At 50.8% G+C, this 17,846-nt stretch overlaps 1 protein-coding gene across 1 annotated transcript in view; it reads right to left on the bottom strand.

Annotated features, from left to right (window-relative positions):
• Window positions 1-17,846, bottom strand: part of LOC146300197 (latent-transforming growth factor beta-binding protein 2-like) — a 91,390-nt gene that overhangs the window by 49,628 nt on the left and 23,916 nt on the right. The window contains exons 4-6 of the mRNA XM_084681500.1: window positions 3,867-4,078; window positions 3,054-3,230; window positions 355-546 (exon numbers count right to left, since the gene is read on the bottom strand). Coding sequence (XP_084537626.1) covers window positions 355-546; window positions 3,054-3,230; window positions 3,867-4,078 — 581 coding nt within the window. The remainder of the gene's footprint in view (window positions 1-354; window positions 547-3,053; window positions 3,231-3,866; window positions 4,079-17,846) is intronic.

Raw genomic sequence — 17,846 nt, 5'->3', positions numbered from 1 at the left:
TTCCAATATTCACCCGCGCTGTAACAGGGAACACTTTGCAAACAATATAAGGACTTACAAAGGAGTGTGCGAGCGTGTGTGTGTGTGGGGACACACATTACATATTCAGCTCAAAATGAATCCTGACTTTCACTGCTGTTTCACAGAGGCTGACAGCAGTGCAGTAACCGGGCCGTGGGCCGTTAGGGTGGACAGCCTCCAGCAGACCACAGAGCGGCCGGCATCAGGAGGGACAGGAAACGAGCGGAGGAAGAGGGGAGGAGGGGGGGAGACAGACAGCCTGACCACGGGAGGGCCACAAGAACCTGAGGGCTAGAGCCAGCCTCCCATTGGGCCAGACGGATGCTTGATCACCTTGCTGATTGGACAGCGGCAGGGTGTACATGGAGTGGGAGGGCACGTGGCCCCTGGGGCCCGGCGGGGGGGCGGGGCCGGAGGGGGGCGGGGCCGGGAGGTGGCAGAACTTCCCCGTGGAGTTCGATGGACACCAGCACTGGTCTCGGCCGATACAGCGACCTCCACTCAGACAGGGGATCTGGCAGAAGACTGGGGGGGAGAGAGAGAGACAAACACAAACAGGTCGTTACCAGGGAGAGAACTTACTGAGATTTAATTGACAGCTCATGCAGCGAACTGTACCAATAAGCAGGAGGGTGGGGGTGGGAGGGCTCGTGTAGCTAGGATCTCCTGGCTGACACCTCATAGACTCCTTTATGGGGTCCCAGCTTCAGCCTGAGGGCAACGCTTCACTACATGACCCCCCCCCCCCCCCCCCCCACACACACACACACACACACACACACACACACACTGCCCTCAGCCTGCTAACATGTTTGTGACTGCATCCTCCCGTCCAGATGTCATGTAAACCTTGTTAAATACCCCATGCTGACGAGAAAACATGTACTGAAGGTTCTGAACACTTCTGTGGGACATTGGCTCAAGTATGGAGAGAGAGAGAGAGAGAGAGAGAGAGAGAGAGAGAGAGAGAGAGAGAGAGAGAGAGAGAGAGAGAGAGAGAGAGAGAGAGACTGTCTCTGATCTCTTATCTTTTGGCAGAGGTACCAGTGGCCTACATACCTGGGATCCCCACAACAGCTCAGCGCTGACCTCAGCACAGTACCACTTCAAACGCTCAAACATTCACATGTATACAACCTGGGCCACTACAGGTCAGAGTTCAAGATTATTAAAAATAACCAATCCTCTTTCTGGGCCCCACTGGCACCACACACACCACATAGACACACACCACATAGACACACACCACACAGACACACACCACATAGACACACACCACATAGACACACACCACATAGACACACACCACATAGACACACACCACATAGACACACACGTTGACACGTTGCTGTCTGGGAGGACAAAGAACAGCAGTCATGCTCAGATGCTCACATCCCTGGACCACAGAAAGACAGACAGGCAGACAGACAGACAGACAGGCAGACAGACAGAAAGACAGACAGACAGACAGACAGACAGACAGACAGGCAGACAGACAGACAGAACGACAGGCAGACAGACAGACAGACAGACAGACAGACAGACAGACAGGCAGACAGATAGGCAGACAGATAGGCAGACAGATAGGCAGACAGACAGACAGACAGACAGACAGGCAGGCAGACAGACAGGCAGGCAGGCAGGCAGGCAAGCAGGCAGGCAGGCAGGCAGGCAGGCAGGCAAGCAGGCAGGCAGGCAGACAGACAGGCAGTGTCTGGCAGGGTGGAGAGATACGTGGAGCCAGTGTTCAGGCCCTGTGATTACACAGGCCAGCTAAATTATCAGGACTAAGCACCATGAATTCCTCCCCAATCTGGACCACAGCCCTGCCCTGTTCTGTTCTGGCTTCACCTCTGCCCTCCTCCCACACACACACACACACACAGTAACACAGGCATGTAGATGGGGGATGTAGTTCAGACACACGCTGACATTATCCCAATAAAACATTCTATCAAAATGTTTGTCGACACATCAGCCCGGCACTTTAATGAATCCCCCTTAGAACAGCTGTAGTGGGTGCTGTGGATCCAGGGAACAGACATCCCCACTGTAGTGGGTGCTGTGGATCCATGGAACAGACAGCCCCGCTGTAGTGGGTGCTGTGGATCCAGGGAACAGACAGCCCAGTTCTCCACCCTAATAATAACATGAGCATGATCACCGTTTAGTGTCTACTGGACATTCCTTTACTAACACGCACTCCTGCAATAAGAAGATGCCAGTTTGGATGTTGAAGCAATTTCCTTTAAGACAGTCTTCAACAGATGTTTTAACGACCAGAGATGTCTAGAAAACAACATGTGTGAAAACTAACTCCTGGTAAGGATCAGGAGGAGGAAGTGCTGGCTGCTATAACAGCCCGGCCAGACCTCTGAAGCATGGCTCCAAAGCCCTATTACTGCTGGCAGAAACCTGCAAAACAACCTGTTTATTCAAACTGAACACCCGAAGAGCTTAGCCAGTTACGAGAGGGAGCGGTAGTGTGTGTGTGTCTGTGTGTTTGTGTGTGTGTGTGTGTTCGTGTCTGTCTGTGTGTGTGTGCTCAAATGCTTGCTCCCATGTGTATGTGTGCGTGTGTGTGGTATAGGTGCCTTTCAGGTCTAATCAGCCAGGGGGATTGGAGCGTGCCCCCGCGGGGCCTGCGGGGAGTGGGGGGAATAACAGCAGGACAGCCTCTCTTCCACAGATCTCCCTCCCCGCAGGCAAGCAGCAAAGCCTCTGGATAACTGGCAGGTTTAATGTAATCCCTATAAAGTCCTATTCACGCTTTGGCCTCCTTCTTCCTGCCTCCCTCTCTTTGTACCCCCCCCCTCCCCCGGCGAGCGTGCTAAACAGGCGAGGGTGAGGCAGGGAGCAAGGCGCGAGGCTCAAAGAGTTTCGGGAGCGTGAGACCGCCGTCTCTCCATGTGTGGCTCTGTTACTCCTCTCTCTCCCCCCCTCTGAGAGAGAGAGAAAGAAGGAGAGAGAGAGAGAGAGAAAGAGAGAGAGAGAGAGAGAGAAAGAGAGAGAGAGAGAGAGAGAGCACTCACAGAGGCGGAAGCCCTGGGTCTTGGGTTGCTGCTGCTGCTGGTGGTTCTCGCTGTAGACCGTGGTCACGTCTCCCTTCTCACAGCTGCTGGAGCAGCGTCCGCCGCGACACACCCGGCGACACAACGTGGGCGTGAACACGATCTTGATGCGGTCCAAGCTGGACGTGAGGTTGGCCCCTGGACACACACACACACACACACCTGGGTGAGGACCAGCAGGGCAGTCCTGGAGAGACCCATCCTTCCACAAGAACACACAAGCTGGAGTGGAGCAAGGGGAAGGAGTGTGTGTGTGTGTGTTTGTGTGTGTGTGTGTGTTTGTGTGTGCGTGCGTGCGTGCGTGTGTCGACGGTGGGGCAGTGGCACAGTGTAGCTGGAGGAGGGTGTATCACAGGCCTATGGAGGGTGACAGAATCCAGTTAGGCATTGGGCTGAGATCCAAATAATGTAACATTGGGATAAGGTGTGCATGTTTGTGTGTTATGAAGAGAGAGAGAGAGAGAGAGAGAGAGAGAGAGAGAGAGAGTGTTAACGTTGTGTAATGGTGGGAAGCTGACCAACAGCCGTTGCCCTGGTACAAAAACAAGACAAACTTGGACAGCAGACAGGTTCTTAGATAGGTGGAATCAGTAATTCAAAGATTGTGTTTCTGGTGGTGTGTGTGTGTGTGTGTGTGTGTGTGGTTCTCTAAGGGTGGGGTATGTGTTGAGGCTGAGGTGACACACACACACACACACACACAGGTGTGTGTCTGTGGGCAGTGTGTTTGAAGAGCAGACTGCATGCCTGGACAGTGATGTTCTGGGTCATTACCTGCTGGAGACAGAGCATTGCTGGACTGGCCCTGGAGGTGCCTGGTGCTGGAGGCTCTGTGGCTGCTCTGACCATGCCCGCTCCTGTGCCCGTTCCCATTGGGCAGAGCGTTGGAGGTGATGGGCCATGTCGATGATGGATAACGCTTGACGGTGCGAGACGTCCCGGTCTGCTGGGGGGAGGAGTCGGCGGCTCCTGGTCTCACTTGGGTCCTGTTAGCAAGAGAAAACACGATGCATCTTCTCCGTGAGACTGGTCGTGAATGAGAGCACAACCCATGGGCTGTCTGCCAATATTGCCCCACATCATGGTTTACTGCTTTTACACAATGGTTACATCAATAGGATATTTCTGGGAACAAAAGAAATAGCAATTCAGTGTGTTTTAGATTTTCTTTCACCGATAACCCTCGCAGAAATCTCTTTCATTTCCAGATTTTTGTTAAAAACAGAGAAAGACATGTTACATTACATTAGCTCTATCCATAGGGAACACATGACAGACTAATTATTTATCTGTTAACTTTACCAACGAGCAAGCTGAGTCAGATAACTGAGTATGTTATAATGTAGCTAAAAATGGTTAGCTAGCTATTCACCCTCTTGCTTGAAGGGCAGAATCCTCTATCCTAAGAATCCTATGTAGGCTATATGCTTTGTTAATTGTCATTTTGGGAAGATCATTTTGAGGAATTTTGTGTGCGAGTACTAATGTAACTGCTAGTTACCGGAATTTGTTGACCTGACTTAGGGCATACCTTTTTTCTTTTCTGTTTTATAGCTACAACGTTGGCGCAGTTGTTTGAATTAGCTTGTTTTGAAAGGTTTTATTTATTAATGAAATACTGACTAGCTGACGAGCAGCAAGACAATGCTGTACAAAGTGTATACTTTATTTTCAGTTGAGAAATAAGCAGAGTAACCTCCCTGATATTAGTTTTAGCAGGGTAAGATTTCTGACCTTGTCAGCCTAGCTAACTAAAAAATCGCCGGTGAACTCAGCACTTTGCTACTTCCGCCGGCTGTACTGCCCATAATCGTTTCTACGGTAACCCGCACAATAAACTAGTGGATAAGATATTGTCAAAATACAACCACTGTTAATCAATTTTGAGGTAGGAAATACTCGAGAATCCATTTCAACATAGTCACCATAGGAAACGCGGCTCCATGCCTGAGAGAGTGAGAGAGGGAAATGCTGCCTCTCCATAACAGCCGTCTTAAATTGATTCTATACATGGGATAACATAATTTGAACATAATTAACTTTAATTAAATCAAGAATATAATATCTTTTTAGCCTGATTGTTATTCTCCAACATCTGGTGTAGGTCAGAGAAACATTAGCTCCACTAATTAATTGATGATTCTGTTTAGTATTAAAGGCATTTCGTAATCGAACACCAGTCATGTCTGATTAACAGAAAGCACCACATCCGGCACCTAAGCTAATACAAGTCATGATTCCCTCATGGGCTCATCTAGGAGAGTTTACATGTGTGTGTGAGTATGTATGTGTGCCTGTGTGTGTGTGTGAGTGTGTGTGTGTGTGTGAGAGTGTGTGTGTGTGAGTGTGTGTGTGTGTGTGAGTGTGTGTGAGTGTGTGTGTGTGTGTGAGAGTGTGTGAGTGTGTGTGTGTGAGTGTGTGTGAGTGTGTGTGTGTGTGGGTGTGTGTGTGTGAGTGTGTGTGTGAGTGTGTGTGTGTGTGAGTGTGTGTGAGTGTGTGTGTGGGTGTGTGTGAGTGTGTGTGAGTGTGTGTGTGTGAGTGTGTGTGTGGGGGTGTGTGTGAGTGTGTGTGTGTGTGAGTGTGTGTGAGTGTGTGTGTGGGTGTGTGTGAGTGTGTGTGAGTGTGTGTGTGTGAGTGTGTGTGTGTGTGTGAGTGTGTGTGTGGGTGTGTGTGTGTGTGAGTGTGTGTGAGTGTGTGTGTGGGTGTGTGTGAGTGTGTGTGAGTGTGTGTGTGTGAGTGTGTGTGAGTGTGTGTGTGGGTGGGTGTGTGTGAGTGTGTGTGAGTGTGTGTGTGTGAGTGTGTGTGAGTGTGTGTGTGGGTGAGTGTGTGTGAGTGTGTGTGAGTGTGTGTGTGTGAGTGTGTGTGAGTGTGTGTGTGGGTGAGTGTGTGTGAGTGTGTGTGAGTGTGTGTGTGGGTGAGTGTGTGTGTGGGTGTGAGTGTGTGTGTGGGTGTGAGAGTGTGTGAGTGTGTGTGTGGGTGTGAGAGTGTGTGAGTGTGTGTGTGTGTGAGAGTGTGTGAGTGTGTGTGAGTGTGTGTGTGGGTGTGTGTGAGTGTGTGTGAGTGTGTGTGTGTGAGTGTGTGTGAGTGTGTGTGTGTGTGAGTGTGTGTGAGTGTGTGTGAGTGTGTGTGTGTGAGAGTGTGTGAGTGTGTGTGTGTGTGTGCGCGCTGCATAAGGAACACATCAGAACAGGAACACATCTTCCTTCCACAGTTCTAAACTTAGTGAACCTGCCCATCGTTTGAGCTTGACTAGACAGTGAACTCCCCGTTCAGCTGTACAGTGACCAGCAGGGGGGCGATGTGGGGCAATGGACAGGCCAGGAGGAAGCATTAAACACTGGATGAAGGAACGCGGCTCGGCTGAAGTGATGGAAGAACATTGAGAGCATTTGATGAGGCCTCATTACAATCCCAGTGGTCTGAGAATGGTGTGTGTGTTGAGTAGGGGGCAGGGTAGGGGTGTAGAGGGAATTGGAGGTGGAATTTCGTAGATGAGAGTCCTGGGAGAGAAGCATACCTGAGTTTGAGGGATTAGCTAGATCTGGAATAGCCTCAAACACACACATCTGGACCCTACTGATCTGTGAGTGGCTCTGTTACACAGGTGTGTGTGTGTGTGTGTGTGTGAGTGTGTGTGTGTGTGTGTGTGTGTGTGTGTGAGGGGCACACCTGCAGACACTGCAACGCTACAAGGTATTTAAGCGCAATCAAACCACTAATTTAGAGCATCAGTGACCAACAATAACACTCATTACATGTGGTTTTTAAGAGGTACACCACTTATTTGCACACACACATCACATCACACACACACACATCAAACACGTCACACACACACAGACATCACACACGCACACACACATCAAACACACACATCACACAACACATTCTTAGCTGTGCTGAATGGCACAGGCCTCTGCATGTTTCTCAACCACATTCTTTCTGCCACCGTAACAGAACACGGAATGAAAAGACAAATAGAGACAAACATTAGATCAAACATTAGATCATGGACCTTGACATCCACCACTGCAGAGGCAGCGTGCATCTACGGCTGTCAGCTGTGGAACCTCCTGGTTCCAGACCCTCCTGGTTCCAGACCCCCCTGGTTCCAGACCCCCTTGGTTCCAGACCCTCCTGGTTCCAGACCCTCCTGGTTCCAGACCCACCTGGTTCCAGACCCCCCTGGTTCCAGACCCACCTGGTTCCAGACCCTCCTGGTTCCAGACCCCCCTGGTTCCAGACCCACCTGGTTACAGACCCTCCTGGTTCCTGACCCCCCTGGTTCCAGACCCTCCTGGTTCCAGACCCCCCTGGTTCCAGACCCACCTGGTTCCAGACCCTCCCAGACCGCGTCTGCTGGGACGCAGCATGGGGAGCCACCGTACGCCGGATCAATCAGCAGTGAGGGGCATTATGGGAAGGGCGAGGGCATGATGCCTCTGTTTCCGTTGCCTTGGCCGTGACACCTGGCCTGCACGCATCCTGCCTGGCTTCCTGGTCTGGACTGCATGTGTTCTCCTCCGCATCACAGTCTGTTTCCTCCCGGTATGAGGTCACTGCTGCCCCTCCAACCCCCCCACCCACTTCCACCCACCCCCCCACCCCCCGGATCAGAGGCTAGGGGTGCGGGGGGGAAGGGGGGAGGGGGGGGCGGCTCATTCTGAACGTTTGATGTCATCATTAAGAACTTCAAGGCTGCATGCTCCGGTGAGGGAGCCCCCCCCCCCCCTCCCCTCCCCTCCCCTCCCCTCCCCTCCCCTCCCCTCCCCTCCCCTCCCCTCCCCTCCCCTCCCCTCCCCTCCCCCTCCCCTCCCCTCCCCTCCACCCGCCTGGTTCTGGGTGAATGAGAAGCATTCTGGAAACCTCTGCCAATGAAACATTGTTACTTTGTGGGGGAAAGGGGAGGGGGGGGTTGATGGAAAAACTGTTTTGGGTATCAAATGAAACCATGGCATCTTAATGAACAAGCCGCCGTGGTGGCCGGGCGGCTTGTGTCTGTCAGACCTTCAGAAACAACGAGAGACAGGAGTAGGGGAACCAGCAGAAACATCTATTGAGTTAGCACTACCCTCCCACCCATCAGATGGAACACAAGACTGCTGTTTCCACTAATACGGAGATGCGCTTCTGTAATGTGTGAACGGAGCTGGCTCAGATGAACAAGCTGCATTTTGATTATTTAACATTTTAGTCATGCGGACGGTTTTATCCACAGCGACATTCAAACAGTGCCCGTAGAAAGCACTGCAGAAGATCAGCGATCAGAAGTGCAGAGTTCAAACCCTGTTTCGGTAGTCCCACTAAGATACCACTAACCACCAGACACCCACCACACATGGAGATAAGAGACATGTGATAATCTTGTTTATCTTGTGGTCAAGTCCCTTCCAAGAGGGGCTGTTTCATCAATCTCATTTTTAATCTTGACCAGAGTTTCCAGAAACCTTATCCAGGCTGCAGTGAGATCTGGCTGGGCAGAGGATCTGCTGATCTGACACGTTTCCTGTTAGACTCATTGTTGCTTCACCCCATTAAAGGCCTGGAAAAAGAACACTTGTGGAAGCTCTCTGAGGGCATTAAACACACACGACAATCACTTTCAAACACCTGATTAAAGCCCTCTGGCAGGGCTGGTGGCAGTGGAGGGTTCAGCGTGAGACTGTGTATGTACATGTTTCACTTACGAGGCAGATATTTCAATGTTTATCGTCATAAGTTAAAACATCTATTAATCAGAGTAACTGCCTTTTCCTTTCAGCTACAGTAACACAGCGATCCTTCCAACACAACTACAAGCCCCTAGGCAAGAGACACACTGTCATGTTAGAAAAGCATGACAGGATATAAGGTTGGCAACTCCAATTGGCTGCTCTCCACGTGATCTATGACCCTGCTGAGATGGATCAGGGCCATTCTGGAGCAGGACCAACCATGTCCTGTCCTGGTCTCGTGAGTTCTGTCCCTGACCAGAAGCTGGAGGAGGGGGCGAGGACCGGCGTCCTCCTAAAGCCGTCTGCTGACGCAGCGTCCGGGAAAACCTGTCGATAATAGGAGCGAGTGGCATAACGGTGCCAAGCTAAATGGCATGGCTGCTTTGAAGAAGGGCAGAGTGGGAGTGAGGCTGGCTTTGTGATCGTCTGGGAAGCAGCTTTGTTGCTCTGCCAGGAACAGCTACATGCAGGGGGCTCTCAAAACACATCACTTCCCATCACCCCAGCGCTGATCCTGTTATTTCTGCTAGTGCCCTTCGAAAAAACAGTGTTCTGCTTCGGTATACAGTTTACCACTGAGCCTGCTTGGAGCAGTCAGGAGAGAGTGGGTTCATCAGATACAGGCCCAGCCCCCCCCCCCCTCCCTCTCTTCCTCCTCCACACTGACCCAGTTCTGCTGGGACTGTTTAGATGTGAGACTGTCTCCCCCGTCCATCCGAGACCAGCTGCCCTTTACAAGCCACCCCTGCTGTGAGACTGTGGGTGAGACGGTCTGCACCAGCACTGCATCACATCCTGTCACATGGTCAGGCTCTCCCACTTCACTGGGCTCTCTCTCTAAATCTCATACAAGATCAATCATATCTGTCTTTTGAAAACGAATGAAGTTGAGGACTTGGACATGCCAGGTGGCCTGGACAGAGGCTCAGAGATGCATTACTGCTCGCTCTCCGGAATCCGAGAACACATTCCAAGCCACTGCTTTACCTTGGCATCGCTCGTTTTTCATCTTGATTTGTTTGAAAATACCGGACTCAGAAACCACATCTAATGGCCTGAGGCAGCTGAAGCCCGACTGATAGCAAGACGTCTGGAACTTGGAAAAAGCTATTTGGCTTTGCGTCGACTGTCTAAACACGGCGTCTGGCATAAGCATCTCAGTGTGATTCTCTCCGCTTCTCAGTCTGCCGCTGGCAAATTGCTCTATGTGCTGGGCCTTATATTTAGCACTGCACTGAACATGACCCCCAGGACGATGAGTGGCACAGCTCTGGCCCAGTATCCAGACTACCATCACCACAAGAATATCTCATCCCGTTACATAAAAAAAAAAAAAAAAAAAAACGTATTCTCTTTATTTACACAAAATGCTTAATGGTTCCATTTACCTCTTTCCAAAAGCGATCCTCGTCCAACATTCCCCTGTTGTGGAATCGTTGCTTTGTAATTAGCAGCAATTTGAAGGCTACTTGGCAAACAGTGGAAAGTAAATGATTGTTCTCAAAGACTAAAGTGTAAAATCCAAGTTTGCACACACTCATCTCATTAGGAGGATATATAAGTGTGCGTATTGCACGTCATGGCAGAAGACTGCCTATGTAGATCATCAGACTTAATACAACTGAAACCAGACAAATGGCCTAATCATCGCAGAGCTGGAACAGAGAATACATTGTCCTCTACTCTGTCTCGGCAAACACTTGTTTTTGGCAGCTAAAGCAGAAAGGACTTTTGGGCGTGTTAGGAGAGAGCACTTGCACAGGGAATAGGGAGTGTGAGAGACTGGAGCTAGTAAAGTTCTCCATTTAGAGGCAACAGAATGTTTTTGGATGAAGCCAAACAAACTGACATTATTGCAATGTTTTTACACGCTCTTTCCACAACCCCCCAAACAGCAATAAGGAAACAGGATGTTAGAAGTAAGCATGGGAGATTCTACATAAAACTGCCCAACATCTCAGCCACAGAGAGAACAGGGACATTGAAAGCACCAGTAAAGTATTACAGGGCTTGTCAACACATGCAACTCTAAACAAAGAACGCTCCTGTCGATCTAGCTTTCCAAGTGAGGTATCATAAGATCCTGGCTTCCCAGGTGAGGCATCTTAAGATCCTGGTGGAACCAGGGCTTCAGAGGTGTCATTTGTAAACTACTCAAGTTGCGTTACAGTATTTAAAAGCCTAGTTGGTAAATTGCTTTGATATATTTTCTAATCCCAATTTTTTTTTTTTTTTATAGTCAACGCCAGTCTCTCTAGATGGTCTGTCAAGATATTGCTAATTTCTCCTCGATTGCATTTCTTATGAGATTACATGTAAAGTCAATGCAAACATGCGAATGAAGCTGTGTCGAAAATTTGCTTCATTTGCACAAATCATTTCCTTCACAGAAAGGCAGCCGAGGAGTCTGGGAGTTGGAGGCGTATCTATCCCTGGATACGCAGAGAGCCGAGGCTTGCTACCCAGCTGTTCTCCTAGATGTCAACCACACGACTGTGGTGACAAATCCTGCTGTCATGGACACGGAGCCCACAAGCACCAGAGCTGTGAGGTCTCTCTCTGCTCATAAAGCCCTCCTGGGTAGGCCTTGAACAGGGTAGAGTAAATATAATATACGTGTCAGCATAAAGTGACTTTAATGTATTGTTATGCTTCTTCCTCATGGCAACGAAGACATCTAGAGCGGGGAGGCTGAGGTCGGTGTTCATTGGGAAGCTAAAATAAGCCACCAGCCGCTGTCACATCAACGTCCGACCCTAAATTATAGCCTATTGGCTGTTTCATCTGGTGGTGGTCAGTGTTGTAACCCAGCAGGCTGCGGTGTGAACGCTTCAGGAAAACCACTCTGGACTGTTCACAGGCCTTGACCTACCAACAGCTGTGTGTCTGTCACGTTATATCAGGGGTATTGGAAACCCAAAAGGTCCACTCACCAAATTTCCATTCAGTCCAGGGTCCGGAACAATTATGGTTTATTTTTCTGGCCCTTACCTCAGAGTTCTGGGGGTAATTTTGTTCATAGTGTCCATGCTTTGTGTCATAGTGACGTTTCTCATGACGAATTTTGACAAGGGCAACCGTCTCAATGCAGATTAAACACATCGCGATTTTCGGTATCAACTTTTTTGTCGGGTTTTGTCGGGTTTAGAGCTCGCTATGATGTTCGCTAAGGAGGTGACGGGTCCCATTAGCACATCGATTAGCCTGCGTTGGTGCAAATGACACACCTGCGTGAACCACAGAGGTTGCGGCCTATGCTGAGTGAGTGAGTTGTCATGGTGATTACAGTTATTACAGCTCTTGATTGGACACGGAAGAAACCAGTTGCATAAACTTAGTCTAAGACTAGTCTAAGACTTAGACTGTCTTAAATTGTCAGGTAAGACTAGTCTAATTAAGCCTGTCTGTTGCATAAATAGTAAGACTGACTTAATTTGAGGTAAAAAAAAGTTACCTCTACCCCTGGCTAAACCTTACGGTAAGGGCTGAGTTGCTATGCCAACGATCTGTTAGTAGGCTATGTCATTATCTAAGCATAATGTTATACGAAAGTTTGTTAATTGTAACTGCAGAAAATGTTGACTGGGTTCTGCTTTTCCGCTAAATGTCATTTTACTCAACATAACTGGCTAGCGCCAGCCTTCCGCGTTGGAGTTGTTGATAAATGGAAGTAGCATTGGGGTTAAATTAAGAAGCTTCAACGGTTCATTGAATGGCTCGGGGAGAATGTCCCTGTACTTACTGAAAGTCGCTCTGGATAAGAGTGTCTGCTAAATGACCAAATGTAAAATGTAATTTGTTAATAAGACAAGTTTTTCAATATTGTATTCCTATATTTTTCAATATAAGCAATATATGTATTGTAACAGATATAGGTTTTCATTAGGTTTAATGTATCAATCTTTCGCCGTTAAGTGTCACTGTTTTGTCCGCCATCGTTTTTGTTGTGAAGTGTCTTATTTTACCCATAATGCAAAGCGCAACAGCCTATCTACGTCACTCTTACGTTAGTCACTGATCTTAAAGCTTTATGCAACAGGTCAATTTGCCAGAGTCTATGGCAAGTCAGACTTAAAGTTGCATTTAAGTCTCAGACTAGGTCGATTATGATGCAACTGGCCCCACATCTAGGAACATAATATAGGCACCAATGAAAACTCTCTTGGATCATGACTAAATTAGAATGTTGATTTTGGCTTCGGTCCAAATTGTATTGCGTCCGGGTACGGATCCAAACCGGAGTCTGCCTATTGAGTGGCCCAGCTTTATATTATATCTGCATTTGTTACGCAAGTTTAAAAATAACTATCTTTTGAAAATGCCAAACCCTAACCCTTGTTTAAAAGTGATCCTGTGTTCTTTCAGATGTTGGCTTCATCCTTAGACTTTTTCAGCACGTTTTTGACTTAACAAGACAGACAACACACCCTCAACATCAATGTACCAGTTTGTCATACTGGGACCGTTTCCATGGGGATGTAATCAGCGTTTGGGACATGGGGTAAGTTTCCTCGCAAATTCTCATTCCAACATTCTCCAAGAAGCCAGTCTTTACAACAGCCGCCATGGCCTAGCTGAAGGATGCTAACTCAGAGGTTTAGAGGACTCTCTCTCCCCTGGCTGGGGATTGCCACCACTTGGACAGCAGCGTCAAGCTGGAGAAAGGAATGACAGGTCTGTACGCTGGTAGATGACGTACAGCGACCCTGAGCCCAGACTGAAAGCAGTCTCTGTGAGAGCAAGAGGCTTTTCTTTGTAGGTAATGCAAGGAAGAGCCACTTCACTTTACCTTACTGTATCTCGTTAACACCTCGTTAGAGAATTCTGCAGCGCACCGTTCAATCCCAAAACATGTTTTCCTCTTGAGCAAAGGAGAGTTCTTCACAACTTTGCCAGGCTCAACATCAGTGAGCAATTAAGGCCCAGATTGGCCTATTGTGCTTTGATAGCATCTCCAGCCATTATGGTTTGGCTAATTGTAGCTCTTGGCAGATTATTTTCCCCTCGTGAAAAACAGGGGTGCGTCACAGAGCGAACGGCACCAGGCAGGGCAGCTGGGCCTCCTCACACTGCCTCCGTCTGGGCTCCCAGGAACCCTGCTGGTGGCAGCCACGGTCTGGGAGAACAACAGGCCGGGATTAACTCACTGAGCTTTGCTCAACCCACTCCACGCTCCTCTCTCCGTCTCTGTCTGGCCCAGGGGGCCGGGGCTGAGGCCAGAGAACATGCAGGGCCCTGCTGCAGAGGGAGAGAGACTCAGTCTCTGAAAGGACAGTTCTTCTGGTGGTTTGTCAGTCAGGCTAGGTGCCAACCCTGACAAGGTCAAACTGGTTCTCCTCACTTCTCCTTCTGCCGTTCTCCTCCAGGAGGATGAAAAATAAGTCTTCTTTGGAAACACAACACCAATCAGGTCCCTAGACGCTCTAGTGTTCACGCGTAAACGTCGACTGCATCCCCGGCCAAATCTAGTGAAATAAACTGTTGTCTTTCTCCCTCAGGGGGACTGTATTATGTGACAGCCAAGCCAGCCTGTCAATTTTCACCTCCGCTCTTGGGGAGCGGAGTGTGAGCCTGTGAAAGGCCGGCCAGAAGGCAAGGCTGCTGGATGGAAGCAGGGCCTGGTGGCCTGGAGGCTTGGAGGCCTGCATGCTACTGAGAGGACGTCCAAACACTCTCCAGAGCAACGCCGTAGCTCTGATAGTACATTGAACAAATTACAGTTTGACAGTTTAGCGGGAGGAGGTGGTCTGTAATGCCAAGACTTAATATTATGCAGTTGGCTTTTGTCTGGTTAACGTTGACTCTGGAGCCAACTGGGACTGCTCCCGCTGACCTCTGACTGGATTAACTGGTCCCATGCAGCCATACTGGTAACTCATGTCCTCAACACCAAGCATGATCACGGGAGCTCAATCCTGACTGAGGCAGCCTCTGCCTCTGCCCCTGCCTCGGACTTGCCTGACTCAGAGGTGGGAGAGGGGATCTTGGGGATGAGGGGGTCCTGGGGTGAGGGGGTGGTGGATGCGGGGTAGGGGGTGGGGGGAAGAGGATGAATGGGTGGGGGGGGGGTGGAAGTTGTGGTACAGTCTGGGAGAGATAATTTCCCGGAATTGTTGATGTTGTTTTTATATTCTCTGTCCAACAGCTGCATCCATGGAGGCTCAGAGGATGTGAAGGACTTAGCCAGGGAGAGAGAGAGAGAGAGAGAGAGAGAGAGAGAGAGAGAGAGAGAGAGAGAGAGAGAGAGAGAGAGAGACAGAGAGAGAGAGAGAAAGAGACAGAGAGAGAGAGGGAGAGGGAGAGAGAGAGAGAGAGAGAGAGAGAGAGAGAGAGAGAGAGAGAGAGAGACAGAGAGAGAGAGAGAAAGAGACAGAGAGAGAGAGGGAGAGGGAGAGAGAGAGAGAGAGAGAGAGAGAGAGAGAGAGAGAGAGAGAGAGAGAGAGAGAGAGAGAGAGAGAGTGTCTCTATGGGTCTTTGTTCCAGCACCAGCAAGTCCAACCCTCTGGGAGCAGAGATCCCTGGCCTGGCTCTGTCAATATCTCTGTGTGCAAAAAAATGTGTTTCTGGTGCCAGAAGGTGTGTCTGGGTGAACGCTGGGAAGCGGTAGCTCCTCTGAAACAATTACGAAGAGGTGGTTAGGCTCCAGTCTGGATTAACTGTGGCATATCGTGGTATGTGCAGTGTCATGTAATAAGAACCTTCACTACCAACTTCAATTAAACGATACCAAAGCCATGTCTGTTTTCATTCTCTTCATGGCAGCTAGTATGTACTCCCCCTCCACCCACCCACCATGCTCCCCCCTCATCCCCCAGGCCCCCCTGCCCCAGGCCCCCCTGCTCCAGGCCCCCCTGCCCCAGGCCCCCCTGCCCAAGGCCCCCTGCCCCAGGCCCCCTGCCCCAGGCCCCCTGCCCCAGGCCTCCCAGCCCCAGGCCCCCCTGCCCCAGGCCCCCCTGCCCCAGGCCCCCCTGCCCCAGGCCCCCCCTGCCCCAGGCCCCCCTGCCCCAAGCCCCCTTGCCCCAGGCCCCCTGCCCCAGGCCCCCTGCCCCAAGCCCCCCTGCCCCAGGCCCCCCTGCTCCAGGCCCCCTGCCCCAGGCCCCCTGCCCCAGGCCCCCCTGCCCCAGGCCCCCTGCTCCAGGCCCCCTGCTCCAGGCCCCCTGCTCCAGGCCCCCCCAGCCCACTAGTGGTTCACGTGAGGACACCCTCCCCCATAGCTGAGTCTGCAGTCTTAGCCATGTTGACATTCAATAATCCGGCGTTAGCAGGGAGACACAAAGGCCTCTCTCTCCCAAACCTGGACAGAGGATGTCCCTCGTGCTCCGGAAAGCCCTCCTCCGTCCGCATCACAAGTGAGAGTGTTCGTCCAGACCAGGGATCAGGTCAAAGGTCAAGTTGATAGCATGGCACACATCCCCTGGTTCATCCCTCAGGCTCTCCCAGGGCTCGCCCTAGTTCACTCACACACACACACACTCACACACTCACACACACACACTCACACTCACACACTCACACACACACACACACACTCACACACACTAACACACACACTCACTCACACACACTAACACACACACACACACACACTCACACTCACACACACTAACACACACACTCACACACACTAACACAGTTAGTTCACTCACCGACACACACCAGGAAAACCAATTATCACAGCCACCATACATTATTCTTGCACAGATTAAAGGGAAGACATGAAACTGCAACAGGAAAGCAGCAACAAGACAACCGTATGACTTCACACTTCCCTGCCTCGTGAGCCGCATTCCCCCAGAACTTCCTCTCTCTTCCCCTCTCTTTCTCTCTCTTCCTCTCTCCTCCCCTCTCTTCCTCTCTCCTCCCCTCTCTTCCTCTCTCCTCCCCTCTCTTCCTCTCTCTTCATCTCTCTTCCCCTCTCTCCCCCTCTCTTCCCCTCTCTTCCTCTCTCTTCCTCTCTCCTCCCCTCTCTTCCTCTCTCTTCATCTCTCCTCCCTTATCTTCCCCTCTCTCCCCCTCTCTTCCTCTCTCTTCCCTCTCTCTTCCCCTCTCTCCCCCTCTCTTCCTCTCTCTTCTTCTCTCTTCCCCTCTCTCCCCCTCTCTTCCTCTCTCTTCTTCTCTCTTCCCCTCTCTTCCTCTCTCTTCCTGTCTCTTCCCCTCTCTTCCTCTCTCTTCCTCTCTCTTTCCCTCTCTTCCTCTCTCCTGGCAGTGGGAGAGGAGACAAACAGGGGGAGGAGTCTAGGTGATCAGTAAACCAGACTGCCAGGTGGTATGAGAAACACAGAGTTTTCAGTAACTATTTGTTGATACGAGTCCAGATAACACAGGAGTTGAAAGCGTCAAGAGAATTCGAGAGCTACTTTGTGGTTTGCCATTCTGAATGTAGTCCCTTCTCAGCTGAAGTCAAAGAACATTGGAGTGGTGGATTTCAGCCTCGGCCTTTTAGTTTTAATATCCCGTTTTGAAAAACTGTATAACTGCTGGCACGAACCCCGCCACATCTGCTGCTTTCGTTACAACCGCTTCCTACTACAAGTCTAAGCAGTCATGATACACACTCCCTGTCACATCAACCGCTTGTGACAGGTGTAGCGTGTTCAGGAGGACGCCATGAGGTGGTCTACTAGGAGCAGCGGACGCTGGGTGATTAACGTGGAGGAGCCCCAGGCCCCAGCCCCCAGACCCAGGCCCCAGGCCCCAGGCTCCAGCCCCAGCTCCAGGCCCCAGCTCCAGGCCCCAGCTCCAGGCCCCAGCCCCCAGGCTACAGGCCCCAGCCCTAGGCCCCAGGCCCCAGCCCCAGCTCCAGCTCCAGCCCCAGCTCCAGGCCTCAGCCCCAGGCTCCAGCCCCAGGCTACAGGCCCCAGCCCCAGGCTACAGGCCCCAGCCCCAGGCCCCAGCCCCAGGCCCCAGCTCCAGGCCCCAGCTCCAGGCCCCAGCCCGAATGGTGTGAAGCCGAGAGTCAAGAAGCCTCCCAGGCGCTGGGCCTGTTAGTCACCCAGCCTCACGTGGGGTTAGAATGAGGGAAACAGCCTCTGTGGAAGCA

The sequence above is a fragment of the Hypomesus nipponensis genome, chromosome 3, assembly GCF_054491055.1.
Source record: "Hypomesus nipponensis isolate SF chromosome 3, ASM5449105v1, whole genome shotgun sequence".
Taxonomy (NCBI): Eukaryota; Metazoa; Chordata; class Actinopteri; order Osmeriformes; family Osmeridae; genus Hypomesus; species Hypomesus nipponensis.
The sequence above is the reverse complement of the archived record's forward strand: the minus strand, read 5'-3'. Positions and strand labels throughout refer to the sequence as shown.